This window comes from Sparassis crispa (genome assembly GCF_003851025.1).
Source record: "Sparassis crispa DNA, contig_000006F, whole genome shotgun sequence".
Taxonomy (NCBI): domain Eukaryota; kingdom Fungi; phylum Basidiomycota; class Agaricomycetes; order Polyporales; family Sparassidaceae; genus Sparassis; species Sparassis crispa.
In genome coordinates this window covers 704,533-724,411 of record NW_020939753.1, presented here as the reverse complement: position 1 = coordinate 724,411, position 19,879 = coordinate 704,533, and the positions used below count along the sequence as shown (strand labels likewise).

The 19,879-nt window shown below is 53.2% G+C and overlaps 8 protein-coding genes across 8 annotated transcripts; 2 read left to right on the top strand and 6 right to left on the bottom strand.

Annotated features, from left to right (window-relative positions):
* Positions 1-460: 460 nt before the first annotated feature.
* On the bottom strand, positions 461-1,632 carry SCP_0702710 (Uncharacterized amino-acid permease; the record flags this gene model as incomplete). The annotated part of the gene is made up of 6 exons (XM_027760197.1): positions 461-600; positions 660-862; positions 923-1,157; positions 1,258-1,434; positions 1,489-1,542; positions 1,602-1,632. The coding sequence occupies 6 exons, from the start codon at positions 1,630-1,632 to the stop codon at positions 461-463; spliced, it is 840 nt and encodes a 279-aa protein (XP_027615998.1).
* Positions 1,633-1,723: 91 nt separating this feature from the next.
* On the bottom strand, positions 1,724-2,592 carry SCP_0702700 (hypothetical protein; the record flags this gene model as incomplete). Its single annotated transcript, XM_027760196.1, has 5 exons — positions 1,724-1,934; positions 1,986-2,117; positions 2,177-2,270; positions 2,317-2,401; positions 2,455-2,592. The coding sequence occupies 5 exons, from the start codon at positions 2,590-2,592 to the stop codon at positions 1,724-1,726; spliced, it is 660 nt and encodes a 219-aa protein (XP_027615997.1).
* A 714-nt stretch (positions 2,593-3,306) lies between these two features.
* On the top strand, positions 3,307-4,850 carry SCP_0702690 (2-oxoglutarate-Fe(II) type oxidoreductase; the record flags this gene model as incomplete). Its single annotated transcript, XM_027760195.1, has 10 exons — positions 3,307-3,392; positions 3,460-3,554; positions 3,616-3,919; positions 3,993-4,077; positions 4,130-4,224; positions 4,276-4,282; positions 4,337-4,440; positions 4,495-4,523; positions 4,578-4,681; positions 4,743-4,850. The coding sequence occupies 10 exons, from the start codon at positions 3,307-3,309 to the stop codon at positions 4,848-4,850; spliced, it is 1,017 nt and encodes a 338-aa protein (XP_027615996.1).
* Positions 4,851-5,061: 211 nt separating this feature from the next.
* Positions 5,062-6,259, bottom strand: SCP_0702680 (hypothetical protein; the record flags this gene model as incomplete). Its single annotated transcript, XM_027760194.1, has 5 exons — positions 5,062-5,136; positions 5,203-5,309; positions 5,368-5,887; positions 5,969-6,072; positions 6,178-6,259. The coding sequence occupies 5 exons, from the start codon at positions 6,257-6,259 to the stop codon at positions 5,062-5,064; spliced, it is 888 nt and encodes a 295-aa protein (XP_027615995.1).
* A 371-nt stretch (positions 6,260-6,630) lies between these two features.
* SCP_0702670 (Probable glycosidase) lies at positions 6,631-8,182 on the bottom strand (the record flags this gene model as incomplete). The annotated part of the gene is made up of 10 exons (XM_027760193.1): positions 6,631-6,878; positions 6,929-7,082; positions 7,133-7,148; positions 7,201-7,258; positions 7,308-7,434; positions 7,491-7,553; positions 7,608-7,664; positions 7,722-7,917; positions 7,973-8,000; positions 8,056-8,182. The coding sequence occupies 10 exons, from the start codon at positions 8,180-8,182 to the stop codon at positions 6,631-6,633; spliced, it is 1,074 nt and encodes a 357-aa protein (XP_027615994.1).
* Positions 8,183-8,704: 522 nt separating this feature from the next.
* SCP_0702660 (Transmembrane GTPase fzo1) lies at positions 8,705-11,333 on the top strand (the record flags this gene model as incomplete). Its single annotated transcript, XM_027760192.1, has 2 exons — positions 8,705-8,820; positions 8,879-11,333. The coding sequence occupies 2 exons, from the start codon at positions 8,705-8,707 to the stop codon at positions 11,331-11,333; spliced, it is 2,571 nt and encodes an 856-aa protein (XP_027615993.1).
* A 611-nt stretch (positions 11,334-11,944) lies between these two features.
* Positions 11,945-14,357, bottom strand: SCP_0702650 (predicted protein; the record flags this gene model as incomplete). Its single annotated transcript, XM_027760191.1, has 5 exons — positions 11,945-13,407; positions 13,464-13,616; positions 13,912-13,975; positions 14,029-14,081; positions 14,135-14,357. 5 exons carry the CDS (start codon positions 14,355-14,357, stop codon positions 11,945-11,947), a joined length of 1,956 nt encoding a protein of 651 aa, XP_027615992.1.
* Positions 14,358-18,343: 3,986 nt separating this feature from the next.
* SCP_0702640 (Probable quinone) lies at positions 18,344-19,843 on the bottom strand (the record flags this gene model as incomplete). Its single annotated transcript, XM_027760190.1, has 9 exons — positions 18,344-18,371; positions 18,445-18,503; positions 18,564-18,636; positions 18,704-18,815; positions 18,872-19,110; positions 19,168-19,282; positions 19,337-19,442; positions 19,508-19,681; positions 19,742-19,843. 9 exons carry the CDS (start codon positions 19,841-19,843, stop codon positions 18,344-18,346), a joined length of 1,008 nt encoding a protein of 335 aa, XP_027615991.1.
* Positions 19,844-19,879: the final 36 nt, after the last annotated feature.

The following is a 19,879-nucleotide window of genomic DNA, read 5'->3' as shown; positions in this document are numbered from 1 at the left end:
AAAAATGCTATGATGGGTTAGTGCCGTCCTATCTCGCCAGGTCTCAACCTTTTGGGTTCCTTTGTGGCGCGCATACAAGGTTCATTGAGTTGGGTCACCGCTTAGGCATCCTCACAGTCAAGACCCAGTACCCGCCGGGCATACAAGTGCGACCGACATCGCGCTAGGATGCTACTACAGCCCTTATTCGACCTGCCACTCCCACCGTAATTCTTGACTTCTCCAATGGCTTGAGAAATAGGTGCCCCATGCCGCACTCGCAGTACCACCGCCCACGCCGACGTGTCGTGCTTGGATCGTCACATCTCAGTGGTCCACGTAAAAAACACATACGCGTTCCGTGTACGGACTTCTGTGTATAGGACTTTTTTACGACTTTCGGTGCAAGTTTAAAGGTGGTATGGAGATAATCCCCCAATATACACGCATCGCGAAACACCTCTAAGCGTGATTTGACGCACTACTTCTCCTCGATCGACGATGCCGTCGAGCTCCTGAGCTCCACATTCGGCAGCGGGCCCACGAACCACTTCCTGGCTGACAGCACCCACGAGCCCCCTGCGAAGATGAACATCGCCATGACGATCACGACCGCGTAGTCTGCACATACCTCCGTGAGCGAGTGGCGCGAGCGCGAAACAGGGACAAGATGTACGCACTCATCGTTTGCGCGGTCGTGGTCTGCCCTGGCGGGAAGCACAGCAGCACGTCCATGAAGACGACCCACGCGACCGCGACGGTGCCCACCGGGAGGTACCACCGGCCGAGCGAGAACGGGCCCGGGGCGAGCCTCTGCCGCCCCGCAGTGACGCGCAGGAAGATCGGGGTCGCGTACGAGGTGTACAGCCCGATGACGGACGCGCTATGCACCCCCAGTCAGCTCGGGATGCACCAGTGAGAGATGCGCGAGGACGGCACACACCCGGCGAGCGAGTTGAACGCGGTGGTGGAGAAGCCGAGGAGCCCGCAGAGCGCCGCGAGGACCATGACGAGCCACACTGCGTTGACGGGCGTCTGCGTGCGCGGGCTGACGCGCTTCCACCAGCGCGAGCCCGGGAGCGCGTTGTCGCGCGCGAACGCGAACACGACGCGTGACGCGTCCACGCCCTGCGCGGCGCCGCACAGGAACTGCATCCCGGAACGTGTCAGCACGAGGACTGAAGGAGGGAGGGGATGGGGGCCTCGCCTGTGTGATGATCGTGAGGCTCCAGATGGTCAACATGCCCCGTTTCCCGAGTACGTCCAGCAGGAGCTGACCCATCGGCAGCGCGAGCGGCGTCGCAAGCAACGCGGGGACCGACGCCGTCGCAAAGGACGCAGCTATCATGAGGATCCACCCGAGCCCCCCTACGGCGGCGACGGACACCAGGATCGCGATGGGCGCGGCTCGTGCCGCACCCGAGACCTCCTCGGAGATATGTGCCGCGGAGTCGTCTGACGGGACCTGCAGTTAGCACCGGTACGTCGCCGGTGTAGGGCGGCACTCACAGCCAGTGAGCGCCCACATTGGTGAGGTGAAGGCCAGGAGGAAGCCCCAACCGTCTGCAATGGAGCTCCACGGGTTACACATTATGAAATTACGATCGCGACGGTGCACGTACCGTTGGACCACCCACTGTTATTCTCGAACATCGTAAACGCGTCCTTGGTGGAAACCTTTTTGTCGCCGGAGCACACGAGCAGCGAGATGATCGCGGCCAAGGTTGTTCCGACTTGGGGGAAGTCAGTAGTGCATCACGCGGAAGCTGAAAATGGGCAACTTTCCGGTGACGAGGCCGTAGAAAAGATTGAGGCGTGCCAGGATCTTCGTCGCGGCAGAGCATATGATGGCGTGCGCCAGGAGCAGCGCGATGAGGATGCCGTACGTGGGTCCAGAGCCCAGTTTCACGGAGCCGTCCGTCCCGACTGCCACTGCGGTAGTGATCATCTGCGCTCTGTCGCAGCGTTATAGTATGCAAGGCGTCCGGAGACACACGTGTACATACACTGTATAGTCGATGGAGCAGACAAGCGTTACTTGGCCGGTGACGTTCGCCCAGCCGGTGATCCAGCTTGCAAGAGCAGAATACTTCTGTGGTGCCAGCTTCGCAGAGAAATAATACAGTCCTGCACTCGTTCTGGCGACGTCACAGAAATCGTCAGCGGAGGTGCGGATACACGGTTGCAAGATACCCACGGCATAGAAGAGGCCAGTTCCGCCATGGAGGCCGCGATGCACATGATGAATAGGCAGGGGATGCCCCACCCAAAGACCATCCCGACATGCCCGCCTGGTCCAGATCAGCAACGAGATCTCTGCAAGGAGAGGTGGCGCACCTGAAATCAAAGGGAAGGACAGCGTCGACGACACGCCTCCGATGACCGCCATGATAGAGAACGCAAAAGCGACGGTCTCCAAGAGCTGTTTGAAAGCGTTTGGAAGGACTATGCGGCATAGCGTAGGCTGCGTCGTACCGAGAACTCTCGCCTGAACTCAGCCTTGTACCCGAGCTCTGCGAGCCGCACATCATCAGCACCGCTGATGCCCGCTGGCAGGGCCTCATCGGCGCTGGCGAGCTTTGACTGGACGTACACATCTTGTTTCTTCTCCATTTCTACAGTCCTCGACGAAGAGAATCACGGCAGAGAAGAAGGGCGGACTGGCTTCTGAGAATTCCCGGGTATCTTCGACTGCGAGCAAAGTCAGCAACCACGATAAGCGCGGCTTTGGAATTCGCACCATCAGGTAGCCAGTTTTTTTCCCATCAAGCTGGCTTGAGGAGCGATAAGACACATGTAAGCGCTTTGTAAGATTACAGCTGGCGCATCATGAACTTGTCCCATATGGGCCGCCCATGATCTGCCGGACGTCGAGGTAATTCTGTAATGCTAGTCTTCTTGGAAGCACATCATGCTAATAAGTGTTATTTCGAGGCAAAGTAAAGCAGTTGACGGGCTGCGGAGAAATGTTGCTCGACAATGATCTCTTTTGAGAATATTGGTCGCTGTATCTGAGATAAACTGATTCGGGAAGGACACGACCGTCGGTAGATTCTGTAGCGCACAAACCACCATATTTTCAGTCCACCGGATATTGTCAGACCGCCCGGATAAACCACGAACGTATACGCGGTACCGGCACATAGACAATTAAGTATAATGTGGGGCATGTGAGCACGGAAACGGGACTTCAGGGCGCGTTATCTCCCGAACGCGTCGCATGTATTGGCGCGTCGAAGTCACGTGTATCGCGCCCAGCCTCAACCGCGCCGACTCAGTACTATTTCAGGCGTAAGTCAATCTCTTCCCTAAGTTGACAGTGGCACCATGGAAGAGAAGGGTAGTTCCAATGGTCGCCCACTCATTCTGGCAGACTACCGGACCACGAGTACGTTCGAAGAGATCCCTGTCATGTAAGGCCAATCTGCGCTCCGTCGGTGACTCACCTTTCACGCAACAGACGCTGCTCTTCCTGGACAGTGACGTGCAAGACTTGATGAGCTCGGACCCTAAGGTACGCAGAGCACTGGCTGATGAGATTAGAGACGCGTGCACGAACGTGGGATTTTTCTACGGTCGGTCAATTCTGCATAATTTCTCCGACCGCGTCTTCATGTGCCCATGCCGTCAATCCAGTCGAGAACCATACCGTACAGCCGTCAGTCATTGAGGGTGCGTTGGCGGCTGCAAAGAACTTTTTTTCTCTGCCGCTGTCGGAGAAGATGTCCTTGGACATCCACAAGAGCGCGAATTTCAAGGGTTACACTGCCCTCCTGGGCGAAAACACGAACCCGGAGAATCGAGGTGACTTGCACGAGGGATTCGACATCGGGTGGGAAAAGATGTTCGGAGGTTCGCGTTCCGACGACGGTGCAATGACTGGCAATAACGTCTGGCCGGAGGGGCTGCCCGGCTTTAGAGAAAGTGTCCTCGACTATTAGTAAGTGTGTGGGCGTCGTTATGCACCTACCTCTACTAATTTCAGTACTCAAACATCTATGATGGACTCCAAGTCATGCTGCAGTGCTACTTGGCAAGCTGCTCTTCCCGATATTCGCTCTGGCACTCGACCTACCGGAGAATTTCTTTGACGATAAGGTCTGTATCATATTCTTTGTATCTTGTTTTATTTATAACTCGGTCATCACAGACTACTAATCCGGCTGCCATCATGCGTCTGCTATATTATCCACCACAGACGGGGGTCGTGGACGACAGAGTGGTCGGTATTGGTGCTCATACGGAGTAGGTCCATTCAGATATATTTGTTGGTTGTTGGTTACATTTGACCCGCAGCTATGAGGTATTCGCCACATGAGCATCGGTTGTTCGCAAATGTGATTTTTCTTTGCACCAGTGTTTCACGATCCTGTGGCAAGACGGAGTGCAAGCGTTGCAAGTGTGCAATAACGAGGGGAAGTGGATCGATGCCGTCCCCATTCCGGGGACGTTTGTCGTGAAGTACGTTGACTTTGACAATCACTGTGTTAATTGCTGATCTTGCTGGAAATCCAGCTTAGGTGATCAGCTTGCTCGGTGGACAAGTACACAACCTCCCTCTTGTCATACTCAGTGACTAACTTAGCATGCCATATCAGATGATGTGTTCAAGTCGACACTACATCGAGCGGTCAATCGATCTGGAGTCGAGCGATATTCGATCCCCTTATTCTTTGGTACCGACTACAATGTCAAGCTGGAGGTGAGTGAGCCAGTTAGCCCTTGGATTTAGCCCCTTTCAACCCGTACATCACCTTCGACAGCCATTGCCTAGTTGCGTGTCGGAGGACAACCCTGCAAAGTACGAAGTCGTCTGTGCAGGTGACTATGTCAAGTCCCGTTTGGAGGCGACGTATGCACATTCGAAATGATTCCTTCGCAATTTGATCTCTCGGAGATTCATGACAGGGATACAGAATATAGCGCGTACGTGAGACGTCTAGTTTATCTTGTGTAATCTGTAAATACTGTGTGGTGTATCTCTTCGACCCCATAATTATCAACTTTACAGCATCTTGCACAGACCTTTAATATATCCAATACTCGGACATAGGGTCTACGTCTCGCGGTGTAGTTGTTAGCTCAGTAGACAGAAGGGAACAGCGTAAGCCTTCCTCCGTCGATAATGTGCGCGACTCCGTTGACATACGATCCTGCCTGCAGTTCATACGGGATTACCAGGTTTCAGCATCTCATGTGAGTATCAACGATAGCGACACCGACCTTGCTCGCAAGGAAGAGCACCAGACCACCGATGTCGTTGATATCACCCATTCTACCTGCGGGCACCATTCTCTTTACAGTTTCCTCCGTCACATTTGTTGTCATATCTGGCGCAGCATGAAGTTCAACGCGTCAATGCAGTGTTTGAGGGAGATCAACACAAACCAGAAGGGAAAAGACCCGGGGCAATGACGTTGCTCCGGATGTTCCAGTCCTTGAGCATATGTGCAAGAGACTTCCCGAGATGTGTGACCGCTATTTTGCTGAGCGAATACGACACGCTCGTGTGGCCGTCCTTCCTGAATGACGCACCACTAGAAATTGTGATTACCTGGCTCGTCCCGCCCTGCGACGTGCTCGTCCTCAGGTTTGCTGCGTGCAGCAGCCGAAGGAACGCGACGCTGCAGTAAAAAGCCGCAGTTGTGTTCACGCGGAACGTCGTGTCGAAGTCTTCAGGCGTGCCCGCGTTCCACAGTAAGTCCTGCAACGCCACGATCCCATCCACGTCCGTGGTTGCCCCTGGAGCCGGAGGGGGCAGTGGAGTCGGGAGCACGTTACGCACGATCCCCGCATTGTTGATGAGCAGGTTCACATACCCGTGCCGTGCCTGGATAGTCTCTGTGACTGCCTTGAGCGACTCGCGATCCGTGACGTCGCCTTGCAACGCGATGAGGTTTCCGCGGTGCTGTGCACGCACATGAAAGCGGTTCAGTTATTCGATCGTGATCGGGCAGTAGGGTAAAAACGCGTCCGGCGGGAAACTCACGCTATGCTCCCGCACTGCCCTATCAAGATTCTCCTGGTTCCGGGACACGATATACACGATTGCCCCATTGCTCTCGAGAGCGGTTGCGATCATTAATCCAATCCCTGCCCAACATAATACATGTTAGTGGATGTGAGGGATGATCAGTCCGAGATCGCATCGTGCTAAAACGCTCGCGCCAATCACTGGACCGCGACGGCGCGACGCACCAGTTGCCCCACCGGTCACCACCGCTACGAGCCCATCTACCCCGAAGAGCGTGCTCAAATCGGACAGTTCTACGGGAGCCATGGACGGTTGCAATTGGGAGCAGCCCTGACTCAGAATCGCCAGCATATCTACTGAGTCCGGGCCTACCCATCGTTATCTCAGTATCGATGTAAGCAATCATACGGCTACAGTCACAGTTCCCGAGCAACCATCCGATGAACAAGCATTGGTGCCGGTATGCCCATCAAAGAACAGGGAGTACTAAGTAGAACATTATTCTAGTGTACTAGAATGTCCTGTCCTGTCTGCGGGTGCGACTGGTACTACTTTTGTAAGTACACGAAGGTATAAGTTACAGCTGTAGATCTATGAAGTAGGGGAAATATTCTGTCAGGAAGTCCGATGACAGATATATTGTGAGCTGTCTAAGCGACGTGCAGCTGGTATACGCCTCAGAGAGCAAAAATAACCGACAGCAAGGCGCCAACGACTGACGCGAAGACGGCGAGCGAACGCAGCGACGTGGAGCGCCGAGTACCTGACGACAAGATGACCGTATTTTTATCCGGCAGGCCATAGACCCTAACGTACTGCACCTCGAAATACGCCGTTGCGTAGTTCGAACCAGTGCCCATGACGTAGTTGTCGTAGCAGATGCCGTCGCAGGTTTCAGCGAAAACTTCGGTGTTCCCCGCGTAATCTGCAGGGAGATTCACAGTAGAAAATAAGAGTAGTAGCATGATGTCTCACCTCCACAGAGCGTGATGTCGAAGACCAACTGTTGCGGATTGAAGAAGGTCTCGATGTCGCATGAACTTGACGGCCAGTTCGCCACGGGAATTCCCAACGAAGATGTGTTCACGGTGCTGACATTGCCTTGTAGTACCTGGGGAATGGATGACCGCTAGAAACCGGTGATTAGTAGAGCTCTTCTTATTGATCTCGTGTACCTACATTGAAGAACCATATACTACGATTATCCAGCATTAACGACATGGCGCAATTACTTTGCGATAACTCACGAGATTCCGTCTGTCGCGAATTCGGTCACAAACATGCCGCCACCGTTCTGTGCAAAATCTGTATATAATAATTAGCGTGTCACGGGACAAGCGGTCATTTTCATTACCTGCACCGTACGAACTAGGAGTCGGGTTCGTCACCACACAGCCTTGGTTGCCGTTGACAGCAGTTGAGCAATCCGTCGAGTTAACCAACGTGCTAGACTGCACAGCCGACGAGGAGTGCGAGCAACCCTGACGTTCGCGCGAGTCAGATCCTTTCAAGTGATATACTGACGTCCAAAACGTACAGTAGCGGTATGGAGGGCCATCTGATTCATGGTAACCTGGTTGACACCTTCGAAGACATCGATCTATGCAATCAACTCGTCAGTTTATGTGGATAGCTAATGATTTGAACCACCTGCCTCTCCTCCGGACGGCCATGCCCTAGCTGAAGACCAGAACGCGGGCCACACAGAGCACTAGGACGGTCTCATGAGACGTGTTATCTTGCAACATATAAATACGAACTATTATACCCCATAAGGAACGTGCACCATATCGGTGATCCACAAGCTGCCGACGGTGAACTCGTCTTGTGTCGATATACGAATGCTATTACGATCTTGTCCGAATGAGCTAATGGTAGTAGTGTTGTCTACTCTCATAACAGCATTCCCGGCGCTGTTCACATATGCGAGGTTGTCCTTAGACGCTGTACTCGCGCTGACGAATCTAAGGGATACGCGTAAGACAGCTGCACGGATGTTCCTGCGCGAAATAGACTAACTCTGCGTTCCCGCTGGTCAAATTGTCGTCTGTAGGTCATAGCACGCGTGACACGAGACTCTTTCTATGCAGATGACGACTTACAGTTGTTGTAGAAATTCCAGCCATTAAAAAATGTAGAGCCAACATACTCCCTGACCATCGCATACTGCGCATGGACGAGGCAGGACCAAAGCAAGATCACAACAGACAGCAAAAGCGAGGGGACCATGTCGATGCGGGGTATTGCAGAGTGCTGGAGCAGTCTGACACTGTGGGGAAGAAAAAAGTAGCAGAACCTTTATACACCAGACGCTGACAGGACTGCAGGCACAAATCAAGGAACAGGGCCAGGAGAGCCAATTTGAAGAGGAAAGTACTGAATGTCGAAGTGCACGAAGGACGTCAAGAGTCGAACCCAGTATCACCCTTGTGTCCTCCAGCGGTATTTGGGTGGAGCAAGGAATAAAAACGCGCTGCACGCCGGACGCCATGCTGAATTGCTGATGTCACTGATGAGTCCGTCTTCGAAGTGGATCCGGAGAAACAACCGTTATCGGTGGCTCAATAAGAAGTTGTCAGAAAGGAAATAACTAAATATTCCAAAATATTAGTCAGTCGGGGAAGACCGTGAGTGACGGTCGTCTAACTTTCCTCCTCTAATCCCCCAACGACGACAACGACGGCGACGGCGACGACTGGCTGGCTCTTTCGTCAGCTATCTACCTTTTTCTAGTCAGCGAACGAATTCGACATGTCTGTGTCGTATTTTCCTTCGTCTGCACGCACGCAGCTGCCGGTGCCAGTGACTGAGAGCGCGCCAAAGCACTCCGAGGATATCCAGGAGGCATACGTTGAACGCAAAGATAGGTGTGCACCATTCCCGCATCGCATACAGGCGATAGGAAGCTTACTTCGACGCGTTCAGCTTGCTCAACGCAATAGATTACACCAAAACCGTCCTGGGTGATCTCCGCACATTCAACAAGTCATGGCCCGTCCGATATCCACAGCTGCACGAGCATCCAGGGGCGGAAAGGGCTGAGCCGTCCAAGCTCAAGAGCCGCAAGAGCTTGCGCCGTTCACTCTCGTTCCCTGACGACCCCTCTTTTCAAGCGGACGTCGTCGTCAATCCTGCGAGGAAGGGCATGACCCGCTCGGTCACCCTCGCGTCCATCGCCGACGCAGAGGACGATGCAGATGTGGAGGGGTCGGATGATACGGAACGACTCATCCCAGTATCGAATGCTGCAGATTTCCACGTCTTCCGTCTCGACCTCAAGCTGGGCGCCCACGGATCGTCGAGTTCGCCTGCCGCTCTTGTCTCGCAGCTAGAAAAGTCGTCAATCGCGAATCTACTGGACGAGCGCATCAGCACAGCCGTCGCACACATCGACAAGCTCCGCCTGCGCGTCGAGGACACCTCGTCAAAGGTGCTCGTCACCGGTGACCTCAACGCCGGAAAGTCAACATTCGTTAACGCACTGCTACGCCGGGAGATTATGCCGGTTGATCAGCAGCCTTGCACATCAGCCTTCTGCGAGGTTCATGATGCCGCGTTGGAGAACAACGGAAAGGAGGAGGTACACATTTTGAAGGCCGGTGTGCCATACAAGATTGATGACGAGTCGACCTTCACTCGCGCTTTCCTGTCTGACCTTGACTCCATCGTATCTGCGAACGAGCACGTGGAGCAGGTACTCAAAATTTACGTCGCCGATACGCGCGAGCCTTCCGAGTCGCTGATCTCCAATGGCGTCGTCGACATCTCTCTCATCGACGCACCGGGTTTGAACCGCGACCTGGTGGATACGACCGCTGTCTTCGCCAGACAGGAGGAAATTGACGTCGTCGTGTTCGTCGTCTCGGCCGAAAACCACTTCACGCTCTCAGCCAAAGAGTTTCTCACGAACGCGAGCAAGGAGAAGGCCTACGTATTTATCGTGGTGAACAAGTACGAGCACATTCGCGATAAGGCCAAGTGCAAGCGTCTCGTGTTGGAGCAGATCAAGCAGCTGAGCCCCTCCACTTACAAGGACGCAGACGACCTGGTTCACTTCGTCGACTCCGCTACGGCCTTCCAGAACGGCGCCCCGTCATTCGAGACGCTTGAGTCGTCGCTGCGTTCATTCGTTCTTGTGAAGCGTTCCAAGTCTAAGCTCATGCCCGCGTCGACGTATCTTAATCACCTTCTTTCCGACGTCGATCTACTGGTGGGAGCAAACGCAATTGTTGCCCAGGCTGAGTTCGAACGTGCCAAGGATGACTTGACTAAGTCCCGCCCTGTATTGGAGAAGATGCAGAGTGGTCGGGAGGCACTAGAGGAGGCTCTTGAGTCCGTGGAAGAGGAAGGAGCGTCCAGTGCTGGTGCTCGGACGAAGCTCGTTCTTACAGATGCACTGGACCTCGTTGGTCAGGGCGAATTGGGCGTCACTGCGTCCGGTCTTCACATGCCTTCTTACCCTGGATTGCTTGGAATCTGGGACTACTCCAGGGCGGTCAGGAAGGCGTTGCTGAATAGTCTCGACCTCGCAGTCAAGCTTGCAGAGGACGAAGCGCGAGTCACAACGACCAACGCCGTTGACCAGATCAAGCAGCTTAGCGAGAAGCATCTGCCAGAGGGCGTCGCTCCGTGGAACAGAGTTTTCCTCCCGCAAGCGATGTTTGCCAACCAGGCCAAAGGCAAGAACGTGCGCAGAAAGTCCCAGGGCTTATCGGGCGCTGTCGTTGCCGGCGGCACGCTCGGGTTGGGTATTGGTCTCGCGCAACGCCCTGACATGCTGGAGACGACGTTGTTCGACCTGTTCGACGTGCAACACGAGTTTTGGGTACACTTCGGCGATGGCAAGGGCGAAGACGATGAGGAGCGCCCTATCAGCACTTTGGGCATCGCTTCTGTCGGTATGGGCGCGTTGACCGTGGTTGGTGGAAAGGTCCTTGGAGCGCGTGGTATCATCGAGGGCGCCGTCCGTGTATGGGACATGTTTGAGAATGAGACGGTCCGCACCTGGGCTGCTCCCGTTATCGGCGCGACTGCCATCGGTCTGACGGTCTACTACATCCTCGAGCTCCCCAACTCGATCCCGAAGACAGTTGGTCGCCGGATCAGAGCCTCGCTTCTTAAGAAGAATGAGGGTCTGGAGGCCGGCACGTTCGTAGACGTCAACGTCTTGCGGGTGAACAGGGAGACCAGGAAGGTCCTCAGGCTCGCTTCATACGACATGAAGGATCGTTTCCGCTCGACAATGGACGAGAAGACGCGTGAGGTGCAAGGCGCGGAGGACTTGGAAAAGAGGTCCGAGACTGCACTCAAATGGTTTGGTGATGTGGAACGAAGAACTGGCAAGGCCAGGGAGCTTGCTGGACTAGCCGGCTCTGCTTGAGCGCCTGAACGCCCATTATGCTTATGTGTATTCCTTTCGTGAGCTCCACTTTTAATGTTGAGCTCCATGTCTTCGCTTCCCTTGAAGATCAAAGTTCACTTATGTTGTACGCTTAGTGATGAAGGCAGTCCACCAACTAAATTTCTTACGGGCGTGCCATTGTTTCTTTTTACCACCGCTCTTCTTGCATGTTTACGGATATCCTACTCTCACAGTTACTTTCTATTGTGCGCGTAGGGTGGTACATCAACAATGATTTTTACTCCCTTTGAAGGGTTTACATTGTGTCTGCTCATGCATCACGGTTTACCGCCATCTCCAACCGAAGCCAGAGGGGAGGGAATAATAGATAATCTGGGTACATCCGACATATTATAACTTTACACACACCTACAGAGTAACGGAAGGCCCTCCATTTCAAGCCGCAGTATACTCGACGAGGATAATTCTTGTCATGTATACTTGCGAGAGCTTAGAGTCAAAGCCAAAATGAACCATGTGAAATGAATGGGATGTTCTCAAGAAGAGTATCGAGCATTTTGAGCCGCCGCAATGTGGTCCGAACCGTTGAACCAATTTGTACGCCATCGTCACCGACCAGCACGATGAAATTAAGTCGCAGAGGTGAGAGTGGCGCTTGCAGGGGCCTCGAGACCCATCTTCTTGCGCACTACTTCGAACGTCTTCAGCATCTTCCTCCGAGCCCCCAGGGCCGCGACACCCTTCTCTTCGAGCGCAGCCTCGTCCATCATCGCCATCTCCTTCCACGTCATGCCCTCAAAGTTGGGCGTATATTTGTGCAGCCGCAAGCTGCGCAGCCAAGCCGGCACGTCCTCGAGAAGCTTCGGGTCCACCTCCTCCTCATCCTTCTTCGAGTCGCGCACACTCGGCGACTTTCCAGGGGAGCGCATGTTGCCCATCCCACGTCCGCTGCGGGACCCAGGGGAGTTCTGTGCATGCATGCCCATCCCAAATGCGCCGAGGCCGGGCTGTCCAAGTTGGCCGGCAGCAGCCATCTGCATCGCGAGCATCTGCTCCGGAGTGAGACCCATGGCGGCCAGGTTAGACATGTTGAACATGTTGCCGAAGGGGCTGAGCGGCATGCCCGCCGCTGCGAATGCGGCCATATTCAAACCACCTGCTCCTGGGATCCCAAGTCCAGGGCTGCCCATCCCCATGCCAAATCCTGGAATACCCAGCCCATTCAAATTGGTCTCGTCGACGAACCTGTTCGAGTTGTTCGAAAGCGCGGGGCTACGAGTACCGTTCCAGCCGCCTGCGCCGCCGAATGCGTTCAAATTGCCAGCCCCGCTGGCATTCCTGAGGCCGTTGCGCTGACTATGCTGCTGCGCACCACCTGGGCCAACAGGGTTTCCATCTTCCCCATAAACACCGTTGTTTTGAGCGTCGTTATTAAGACCCGTGCTGCCCTTCGAAAGGCGATTAAACTTCTTCGGGGGATCTGCGATTAGGGGTACTCCGCCACCGGTGGCTGTCCAGTCATTGAGTTTGGCGGCAGCTGCGTCAAGGCTCTGATTCGCGTTGCGAGTATCCTTGAACATGGGCATGAGAGGGGTGTTCACCATGCTTGCCCAGCTATCCCCAACCATGGGCGAGAGCCCATCCGGCTCGCCTCCAACTCTGGGAGACTTGAACGCATTCGCGGCACCAGAGAAGTCAGTGCTCTTGGGACGCGACGCAACATTGCCATTTGACACAGGGATGGAGATCTCCTGCGCAGGAGACGATGCGCGCTCGTCTACCTGAGCCAACGAGTTTGAGACCGATCCCCACGTTCGGCTGTCTGCACCCATCGTGGTGCTCAACACCGGTGCAGAGATGCGGTGAGAAGCGTTGGACGCCTTAAGTTTAGCGCGCTGTTGAGCCAAGGTGGTCGCAGGATCGTGAGCACTATCAGGGGAGAGGAATCCGTTTACGCCTGCCTCCATACCCAAAGACGGCCTATTCGCTGAGAAGTTACGCGCCGTCGGTGACGCAGGCAGGCCAGACTTCAGAGCAGGCGATTTCAGGTTCATGCTTGCCAATTTAGCCTCCATCTGACTCTGCATCGAACCTAAAGAAGAAACGAATCAGCACATCTTCTGACACAGCAATATCACCGAAACTTACTACCCATTGCAGGGCTCAGAAGAGCCGTGATGGGATCAGCTCTGGCCATCTGCTGAAGGACGGTGATGAAAAATCTGATTTGAACTTGAGTAGAATGTTGCAAAAGACTGTAAAGAGCGGCTGTGCGCTCGGCTTCCGATAAAACCTTGAACCCTGACAAAATACATTCATTAGCATTCAAGTAGAAGATTTAGACAACATAAAGCAGGAAATAAATAACAAACAACCCATGCCATCACAACTGTCAACCGCCAGCGATGACAGCTGATGCCTACAGGAAGCGCCTCTGCGATCCCTCCCCAATTGTCAGGGTCACACACGACTTTCCAATATGCTCGGACAGGCATGACTCAGGTCATCCGTTGCTACTCCAACGCAGCAAGTTGAATGACGCAGAGTAGCGACGTCGGAAAAGACGACCATTGCGATAATAATAACTGGGACTCACATTGCTCTATGGCACTCAGTTCTTCCTTGAAGTTAACGTCTAAAGAGGCAGCAGCCATTTCTTCCTACACGGGCGTGTCAGTAAACGACAAAAATGGTAAGCATATATCTTGCGCACCAGCGTTACTTCGTAGTTTTGGAAGGTCTCGAACCACTGGTCGATAGCTTCGGCTATAAGGATGTTGTTAGTGACAAAGACAAAGAACTTGAGGAACGATAACCACCTTCGGGAGTCTGGAACATACCAGCACTGCCCAAGAGCTCACTTGTCGGCCTTCCAGCGCCAGATACACCGCCAGGACGGGGCGAAGCAGGCAATCCTTGAGTAGCCACCGAGGGGCGGACAGAAGAAGGACCCATGGAGGCACGGAAACTGGGAGACCTCCCATTGGCGTTGCCAACAGGACCAGGAGAAGGGCTGGGGCTCGGAGGGTGAAGAGTAGACATGTTAAGAGACAATACAAAGGTTTGACAAAGCGACGTCGAGTCGATGATACTGGCTAGAAGCAAACGGCACGTTCTACGGGGCGTGCAACGTTGGTCTAGACAAGACCAGCGGAACCTGCCGGTCTAGCGAAGGACGAAGGCGACGAAGACAACGAGGAGCTCGACGCAAACGACGAGGAGAAGGAGGAGGAGACGATGAAAGCTGTTGGCGTTTATTTCCATCAGTTCCAGGTAGCGACTGCCACCGGCAAACACATCCAAATACTCTGTGGCTACAATAAACTTGGCCGTAAAAGGTCATCGTGGTCAATGTTCACCGTCTCGAACAGCCATCATTCCCCGCCCTCGGGTGGATCGTTATATGTATGCAGACGATATGTTTTGTTTCCAAAGAATGTAGGGGGCTATCATACAGGGCGATCTCGTTCTGCTGAAGCGCATCTGCAGAATGCGGTACTCGAAGCTCGAGTCTCTCGACACCTCCCCGTTTTTGATTATATGCGCTAGAAAAGGCCCAAAATCACCATCTACGAGGTCCATGTTCTCCTGTGGTGGAAAGGGCGGACAGGTACCCGCTACAACAATTTGAACAGCCTACTCGGACATCCGAATCGGAGGTTTACCTCTGTACCTTATCCTAGGTGATGTTGTCGTCGGAGGAAGAGCAGCAGTGTGGTGATATGAGTGCTGAGGAGCAGTGAGTGCTCTTTCTTCGTGTAGAGGCTTACCGTGACAAGGTAGCAGAGCCCAGCACGGTCCTCCTCGGAAGTTGGTACACTCTGATTTTTTGTGCTTCAGCACGCCGATTTCTACTTTGCGGCACTCGTGTAAGTATCTGTCGGTGGGAGCTTTCGACACAAGTGGGCAAGGTTCATTCATGTCAAAATGTCGAAGAGATCTGCGCTGATCGCTACATTCCCGGCTAATCAACGCCCATGAATCTTGTCCATTGCCCTGCTCGGATTCACGGTCGTCTGCTTACGCGGGAGAAGACTGTACTTACGTTCTGGAAGCTTCCTGGCATGGAGCCAACCGCCATCCCGCGTCTGAGACCCACAACTCCGATATATCGGCATGTTGCGATCTGCAGGACCGTGCCGTGCATAGCTCGGAGTGCGTCATATAGAAGGCGAGTGTTCCTACAGTTCGTTGTGAGCTCGTTAATCGGCATCATAACGTACTTGAATATTTGACTAGAATAGGCCACCTCAATTGGTACGTCCTTCCTGAATAATTGTATGATCTTTCCCAGCTGCGCGGCCAAAATCTGCCTGCTCACATTAACGTCCATCAGCGGTAGGCCTTCGAGGATGGCTCGGAGCACATTTTTTCTTGCCGCACAATATTTCCTTGAGGACTTGAGAAAGTGCCGTTCTGCACGCATTATATTACTTTTTGTCCTGTTCTTTGACTGATTTGTCTCACACAACAACCACAGTCCGATTTTGTGTCCCAAAATATCATCGGACAGTTCGTACGATGATAGAAAATATAACTGTGGCTATATGAGATTATGAAGACGACTACAGATGTTTGAGATACGAATATTACCGTATGAGACTATAAGTTACCAGCTACTAAATATTACTCTATGAGGCGCAAAACTCTAGATCTCGGAATCTATGCTTCGAAGCCCGAGTGCACCATAGTTGCTCCCCGACCATCATCCATAAGCCTCTAGCCCGTCCCCATCGACACCATGAATATTATTGGTGGTACGCGTGCGACGCGTTTGCAGTGATCCCCCAGAAACGTCGCCCGACATAGACTATGATGCTGCGCATCTCGTGTGACTCTCCGTCATTAGTCGCGAAGCGACGAGGAACGGCGAGTGTCCTTCAGAAGAACACAGGGCCGGACGAGCTAGCAGTGGCACGTATGACGCTCTGAGAAGAGCTGGATGATGATGATGATGGCTTCGAGGTGGTGTTAGAGGCGTTGAAAGACATGGGGTAGACGGAAGGCGACTGCATGGTGCTCGATGCGAGAAGAGATGAGGATGAGTGTGGAGTATAAGCAAAGTCGGTAGACGACTGAGGGTGACTCGCAGAGACACTACTAAGGGGAGTGTCAAGAGTGTGGAGTGTTGGTTATGGCGAAGATGAGGTTAGAGGCATCCGAAGAAGCCTTCTTATAGCCCGTCGCAGTCGCCCGCTGACGAAGGTATTATCGTTGGATGGTTCTTGACGCCGCGTAGCCGCCGATTCAATTGGCAGCAACGCGCAGTACCAGCGGGGAAGTTTGTGCGGCTGGAGTCATGGATCGAGATAGTACCAGTATCGCATTACTCGCAGAGACCAGTGCACTGGTATTCCAGGGACCTGGGAATTGTTACGTGCGCTTACCTGTGCTCCGTTCGGACAGTGCTTCTAGCGCTGGTCCTTCCTGATGATGATAGCGAATTTCCCCTGCGATGATGCCTTGCTAGAGGAACCTTTGAGACAGTCAGCTGCAAGTCAATGTTTCGACTGCACGCTGTACATACTGATGTTTTCAATGCACAGCCTCACGATTCAATGTGGAACAGATCTGTGAAACTCTGGAGAAATCTGAAACCTTGCACCACAGTGGGTATGATACAAACAACGTCGCGCTGACGAGCGCCCATAACCGCCACGGGTCCGGTTGCGGACATATATCGAGATTTGGCACTAGTAGCTACCGCGACAAGTCTACTTCCTCAAAGCTCACCCATATATTATCCATGCAGTACATCTGCAGCGTAGAAGCAGTGTCTCCAACTGTGGCCTTGGTACGTCGCCTCATGACCAAACTTTTGCAGACTTCGAACCACAGGCAGCCGCAGAGAATAAAATTCTTTGACTCACTCACTCACACTAGCTCATCGTTCCAGTTGCGAAGCTCAGGAGAGCCTCCACTAATCCAGCTCTAAGGGGGAACATGTTCCGCGCAGATTAAGGTGCTTGTCAAAGCGACAATCAAGCATCAGCACAGAAGGGGTCAGCCGGAACACGGTGACTCGGAGAGTAAGGAGAATATCAGCGTGACCAATCATGCATCATGACTCAAGACGGGAAAAGAACAGGTGGCGGTGCATTCCCCTGACTGCGATCCTTACTGCATCCTGGATGGACAGCGGACAACAGAGTATGTTAATAGATCCTGCGCTGATATGACTCTAGGCCCACCAAGTCAACCATTACGCGGCTCATCAATCTGTCGCATGTCTGTCGTCCGCCGGCCGGTGATCCTCAGGACAGATTTGGAAGGCCTTGTAAGTCGATAGCATCGACGAGCACAGGCGTTGACACAGTGGTTTCTCCTGTCCACAAGTAAGTACAATCGTAATATGTTGCGACGCCGTACCTGAGCGGGCTGTGTATGCCTGATCTTCACGCGAGTGGACTATTATACCAATGCCGAGCACATGGTGGAAGCTTTGTTCCTGCCTAGACACATGAGTACGTTCAATTATAGCTTGTACCATTTTCGCTGTACTCGAACAAGCACGACGAGCATTTTCATGCCCGTGAGTTGCGAACTGATGTCTATTTACACCGAAGGTCAAAATCGCCGATCCTCAGTCGGTGGAGAACGCGGAGAAGACGTCTGGTTCTCCGAGTCGGAACCCTTATGGTGCCTCTCCAGGGTCCTTGGCGATTATTTTGCACGATGGCCGGAACAATCAACCGGACCGGGGGGGCATACCATCGTTCCAACAGGGTCCACTGGGGCAAACCTTCTCCACTATAATGGAAGGAGAACAATTGTTGCCGCGCTTTGCGCTCCCATGCATTCCCTTGGAGCTCAGGCTCCACTCAAAAATCCGATCAATTTTGGTGGAAGTGCGAAGATCCGATTTGACGCTGGCGCAAGACATGTCCATGATTGGGAAAGAGAACAAGTGAATGTCCTCTTCTTTGTCGCATGGTCTGGACGTACATTACTGAGGTCGCAAGCGAACACTCCAGACGTGTGGCAGTGGTAGAATACATATGCGAAAGCTTCTTCAGGCGTTTCTTCAATTATACCACCTCAGCAATGATCTTCCCGCTACAAACCGCACGTGGTGTCAGCATAGAACGACGCACATATGCCCACGACTACGGAGCGCTCAGCTACTGACCTGTTCTTGTTGGCCTCCATCTCACGGTGAGCTGCCTGAATCTCCGTCCAGGGATAAACCTTTTGCAGAAGATTCTCTTATCAGTAACCAACAACGCCTGTCAATGACGGATGTACTACCTTGTGAATGTACGTCCGCAATGCGCCCTCACCAGCACTGCCCGTGAGGAAACCCAACACTTCATCTTTGAACCTGGATGATCATGTTGTGGATTTACAACAACATAGAAATTGCCCCTTGCCCTGAAGTAACTACGTACCGTGAAATGAGCTTGGCCTGATAGTCCGGGCTTCGAGATCGCAGTGTGGAACCTTCAATCTTCAGCCGCTTGAACAAGATTGGTGCAAGGTTGAAGGAGGGCACTTCACCACCTGAGTGTGTACGGACAATAAGGTCAACTTCAAAAATCAGGACATCTGATACTGACCGCTCAACAAGCCCAACAGTGTCATTCTGCCATCCACAGCAAGAGCATCGATATTTTTGTGCCAATGGCTTTGACCAACAGCATCTATGATCACATCAACTCCTTTGCCGTTGGTGATCTTTTTGACCGCTGCGGCAAAATCTCGCGACTTGTAATTGATGGAATGTGTCGCACCATTTGGCATGGAAATGAGCCAATCGAGCTTCTCTTTGGTCGAGGCGGTCGCCGTAACTGTGTTACTAAAGATGAAGGTCAGTAATCTCCAGCTTCACAAGATCGAAGCTCAAGAGACTGACGCGCCGTACAGACGCGCAAGCTGGATAGCAGCCACTCCGACACCGGAGGCTCCGGCGTGAATAAGTACATCATCGCCCCTTCTCACTTCGGCTATCACAACGAGGGCCTGGAAAGCTATGCAAAATGACGATCAACAGCAGGTAGAGCTGTGAGCGCTTTGTCGCTCACCTGTGAGGAAGTTCTCCGGAATACTAGCAGCTTCCTCCCACGTCAGACTGGGGGACTTCCTCAACAGGTTGGCCGGAAGAACAACGATGTACTCTGCATAAGCACCCTGATGTCGGACCAAACCGCTGCATCAGTATCTTCTGTTTCATACTGGCATGATATCGCACGAACACCGCTGGTAAGACCGAACACTTCGTCACCCTCCTTCCATTCGGCCACGTCGCGGCCGACTTCAACCACGTGTCCTGAGAATTCCACACCGAGAATCTTTGAGGCATCTGCGGGAAGCGCATACTTGCCCTCTCGCTGCAGGATATCCATACGGTTGACACCAAATGCCTTGATCTATCCAGGGGGCGCAGGATCTCAGCAACGCGACACTCTATACCAGAGACCCAAACCCACCTTCACAAGTACTTCTCCTTGTTTGGGAGAAGGCCTTGTGGTTTCTCCTAGGTAGAGATTCTCCAAAGGACCCTTCTCCTCCCTGATAAGAACTGCACGCATCTGAACTACGATCACTCAAATCGTGACAACTAGAAG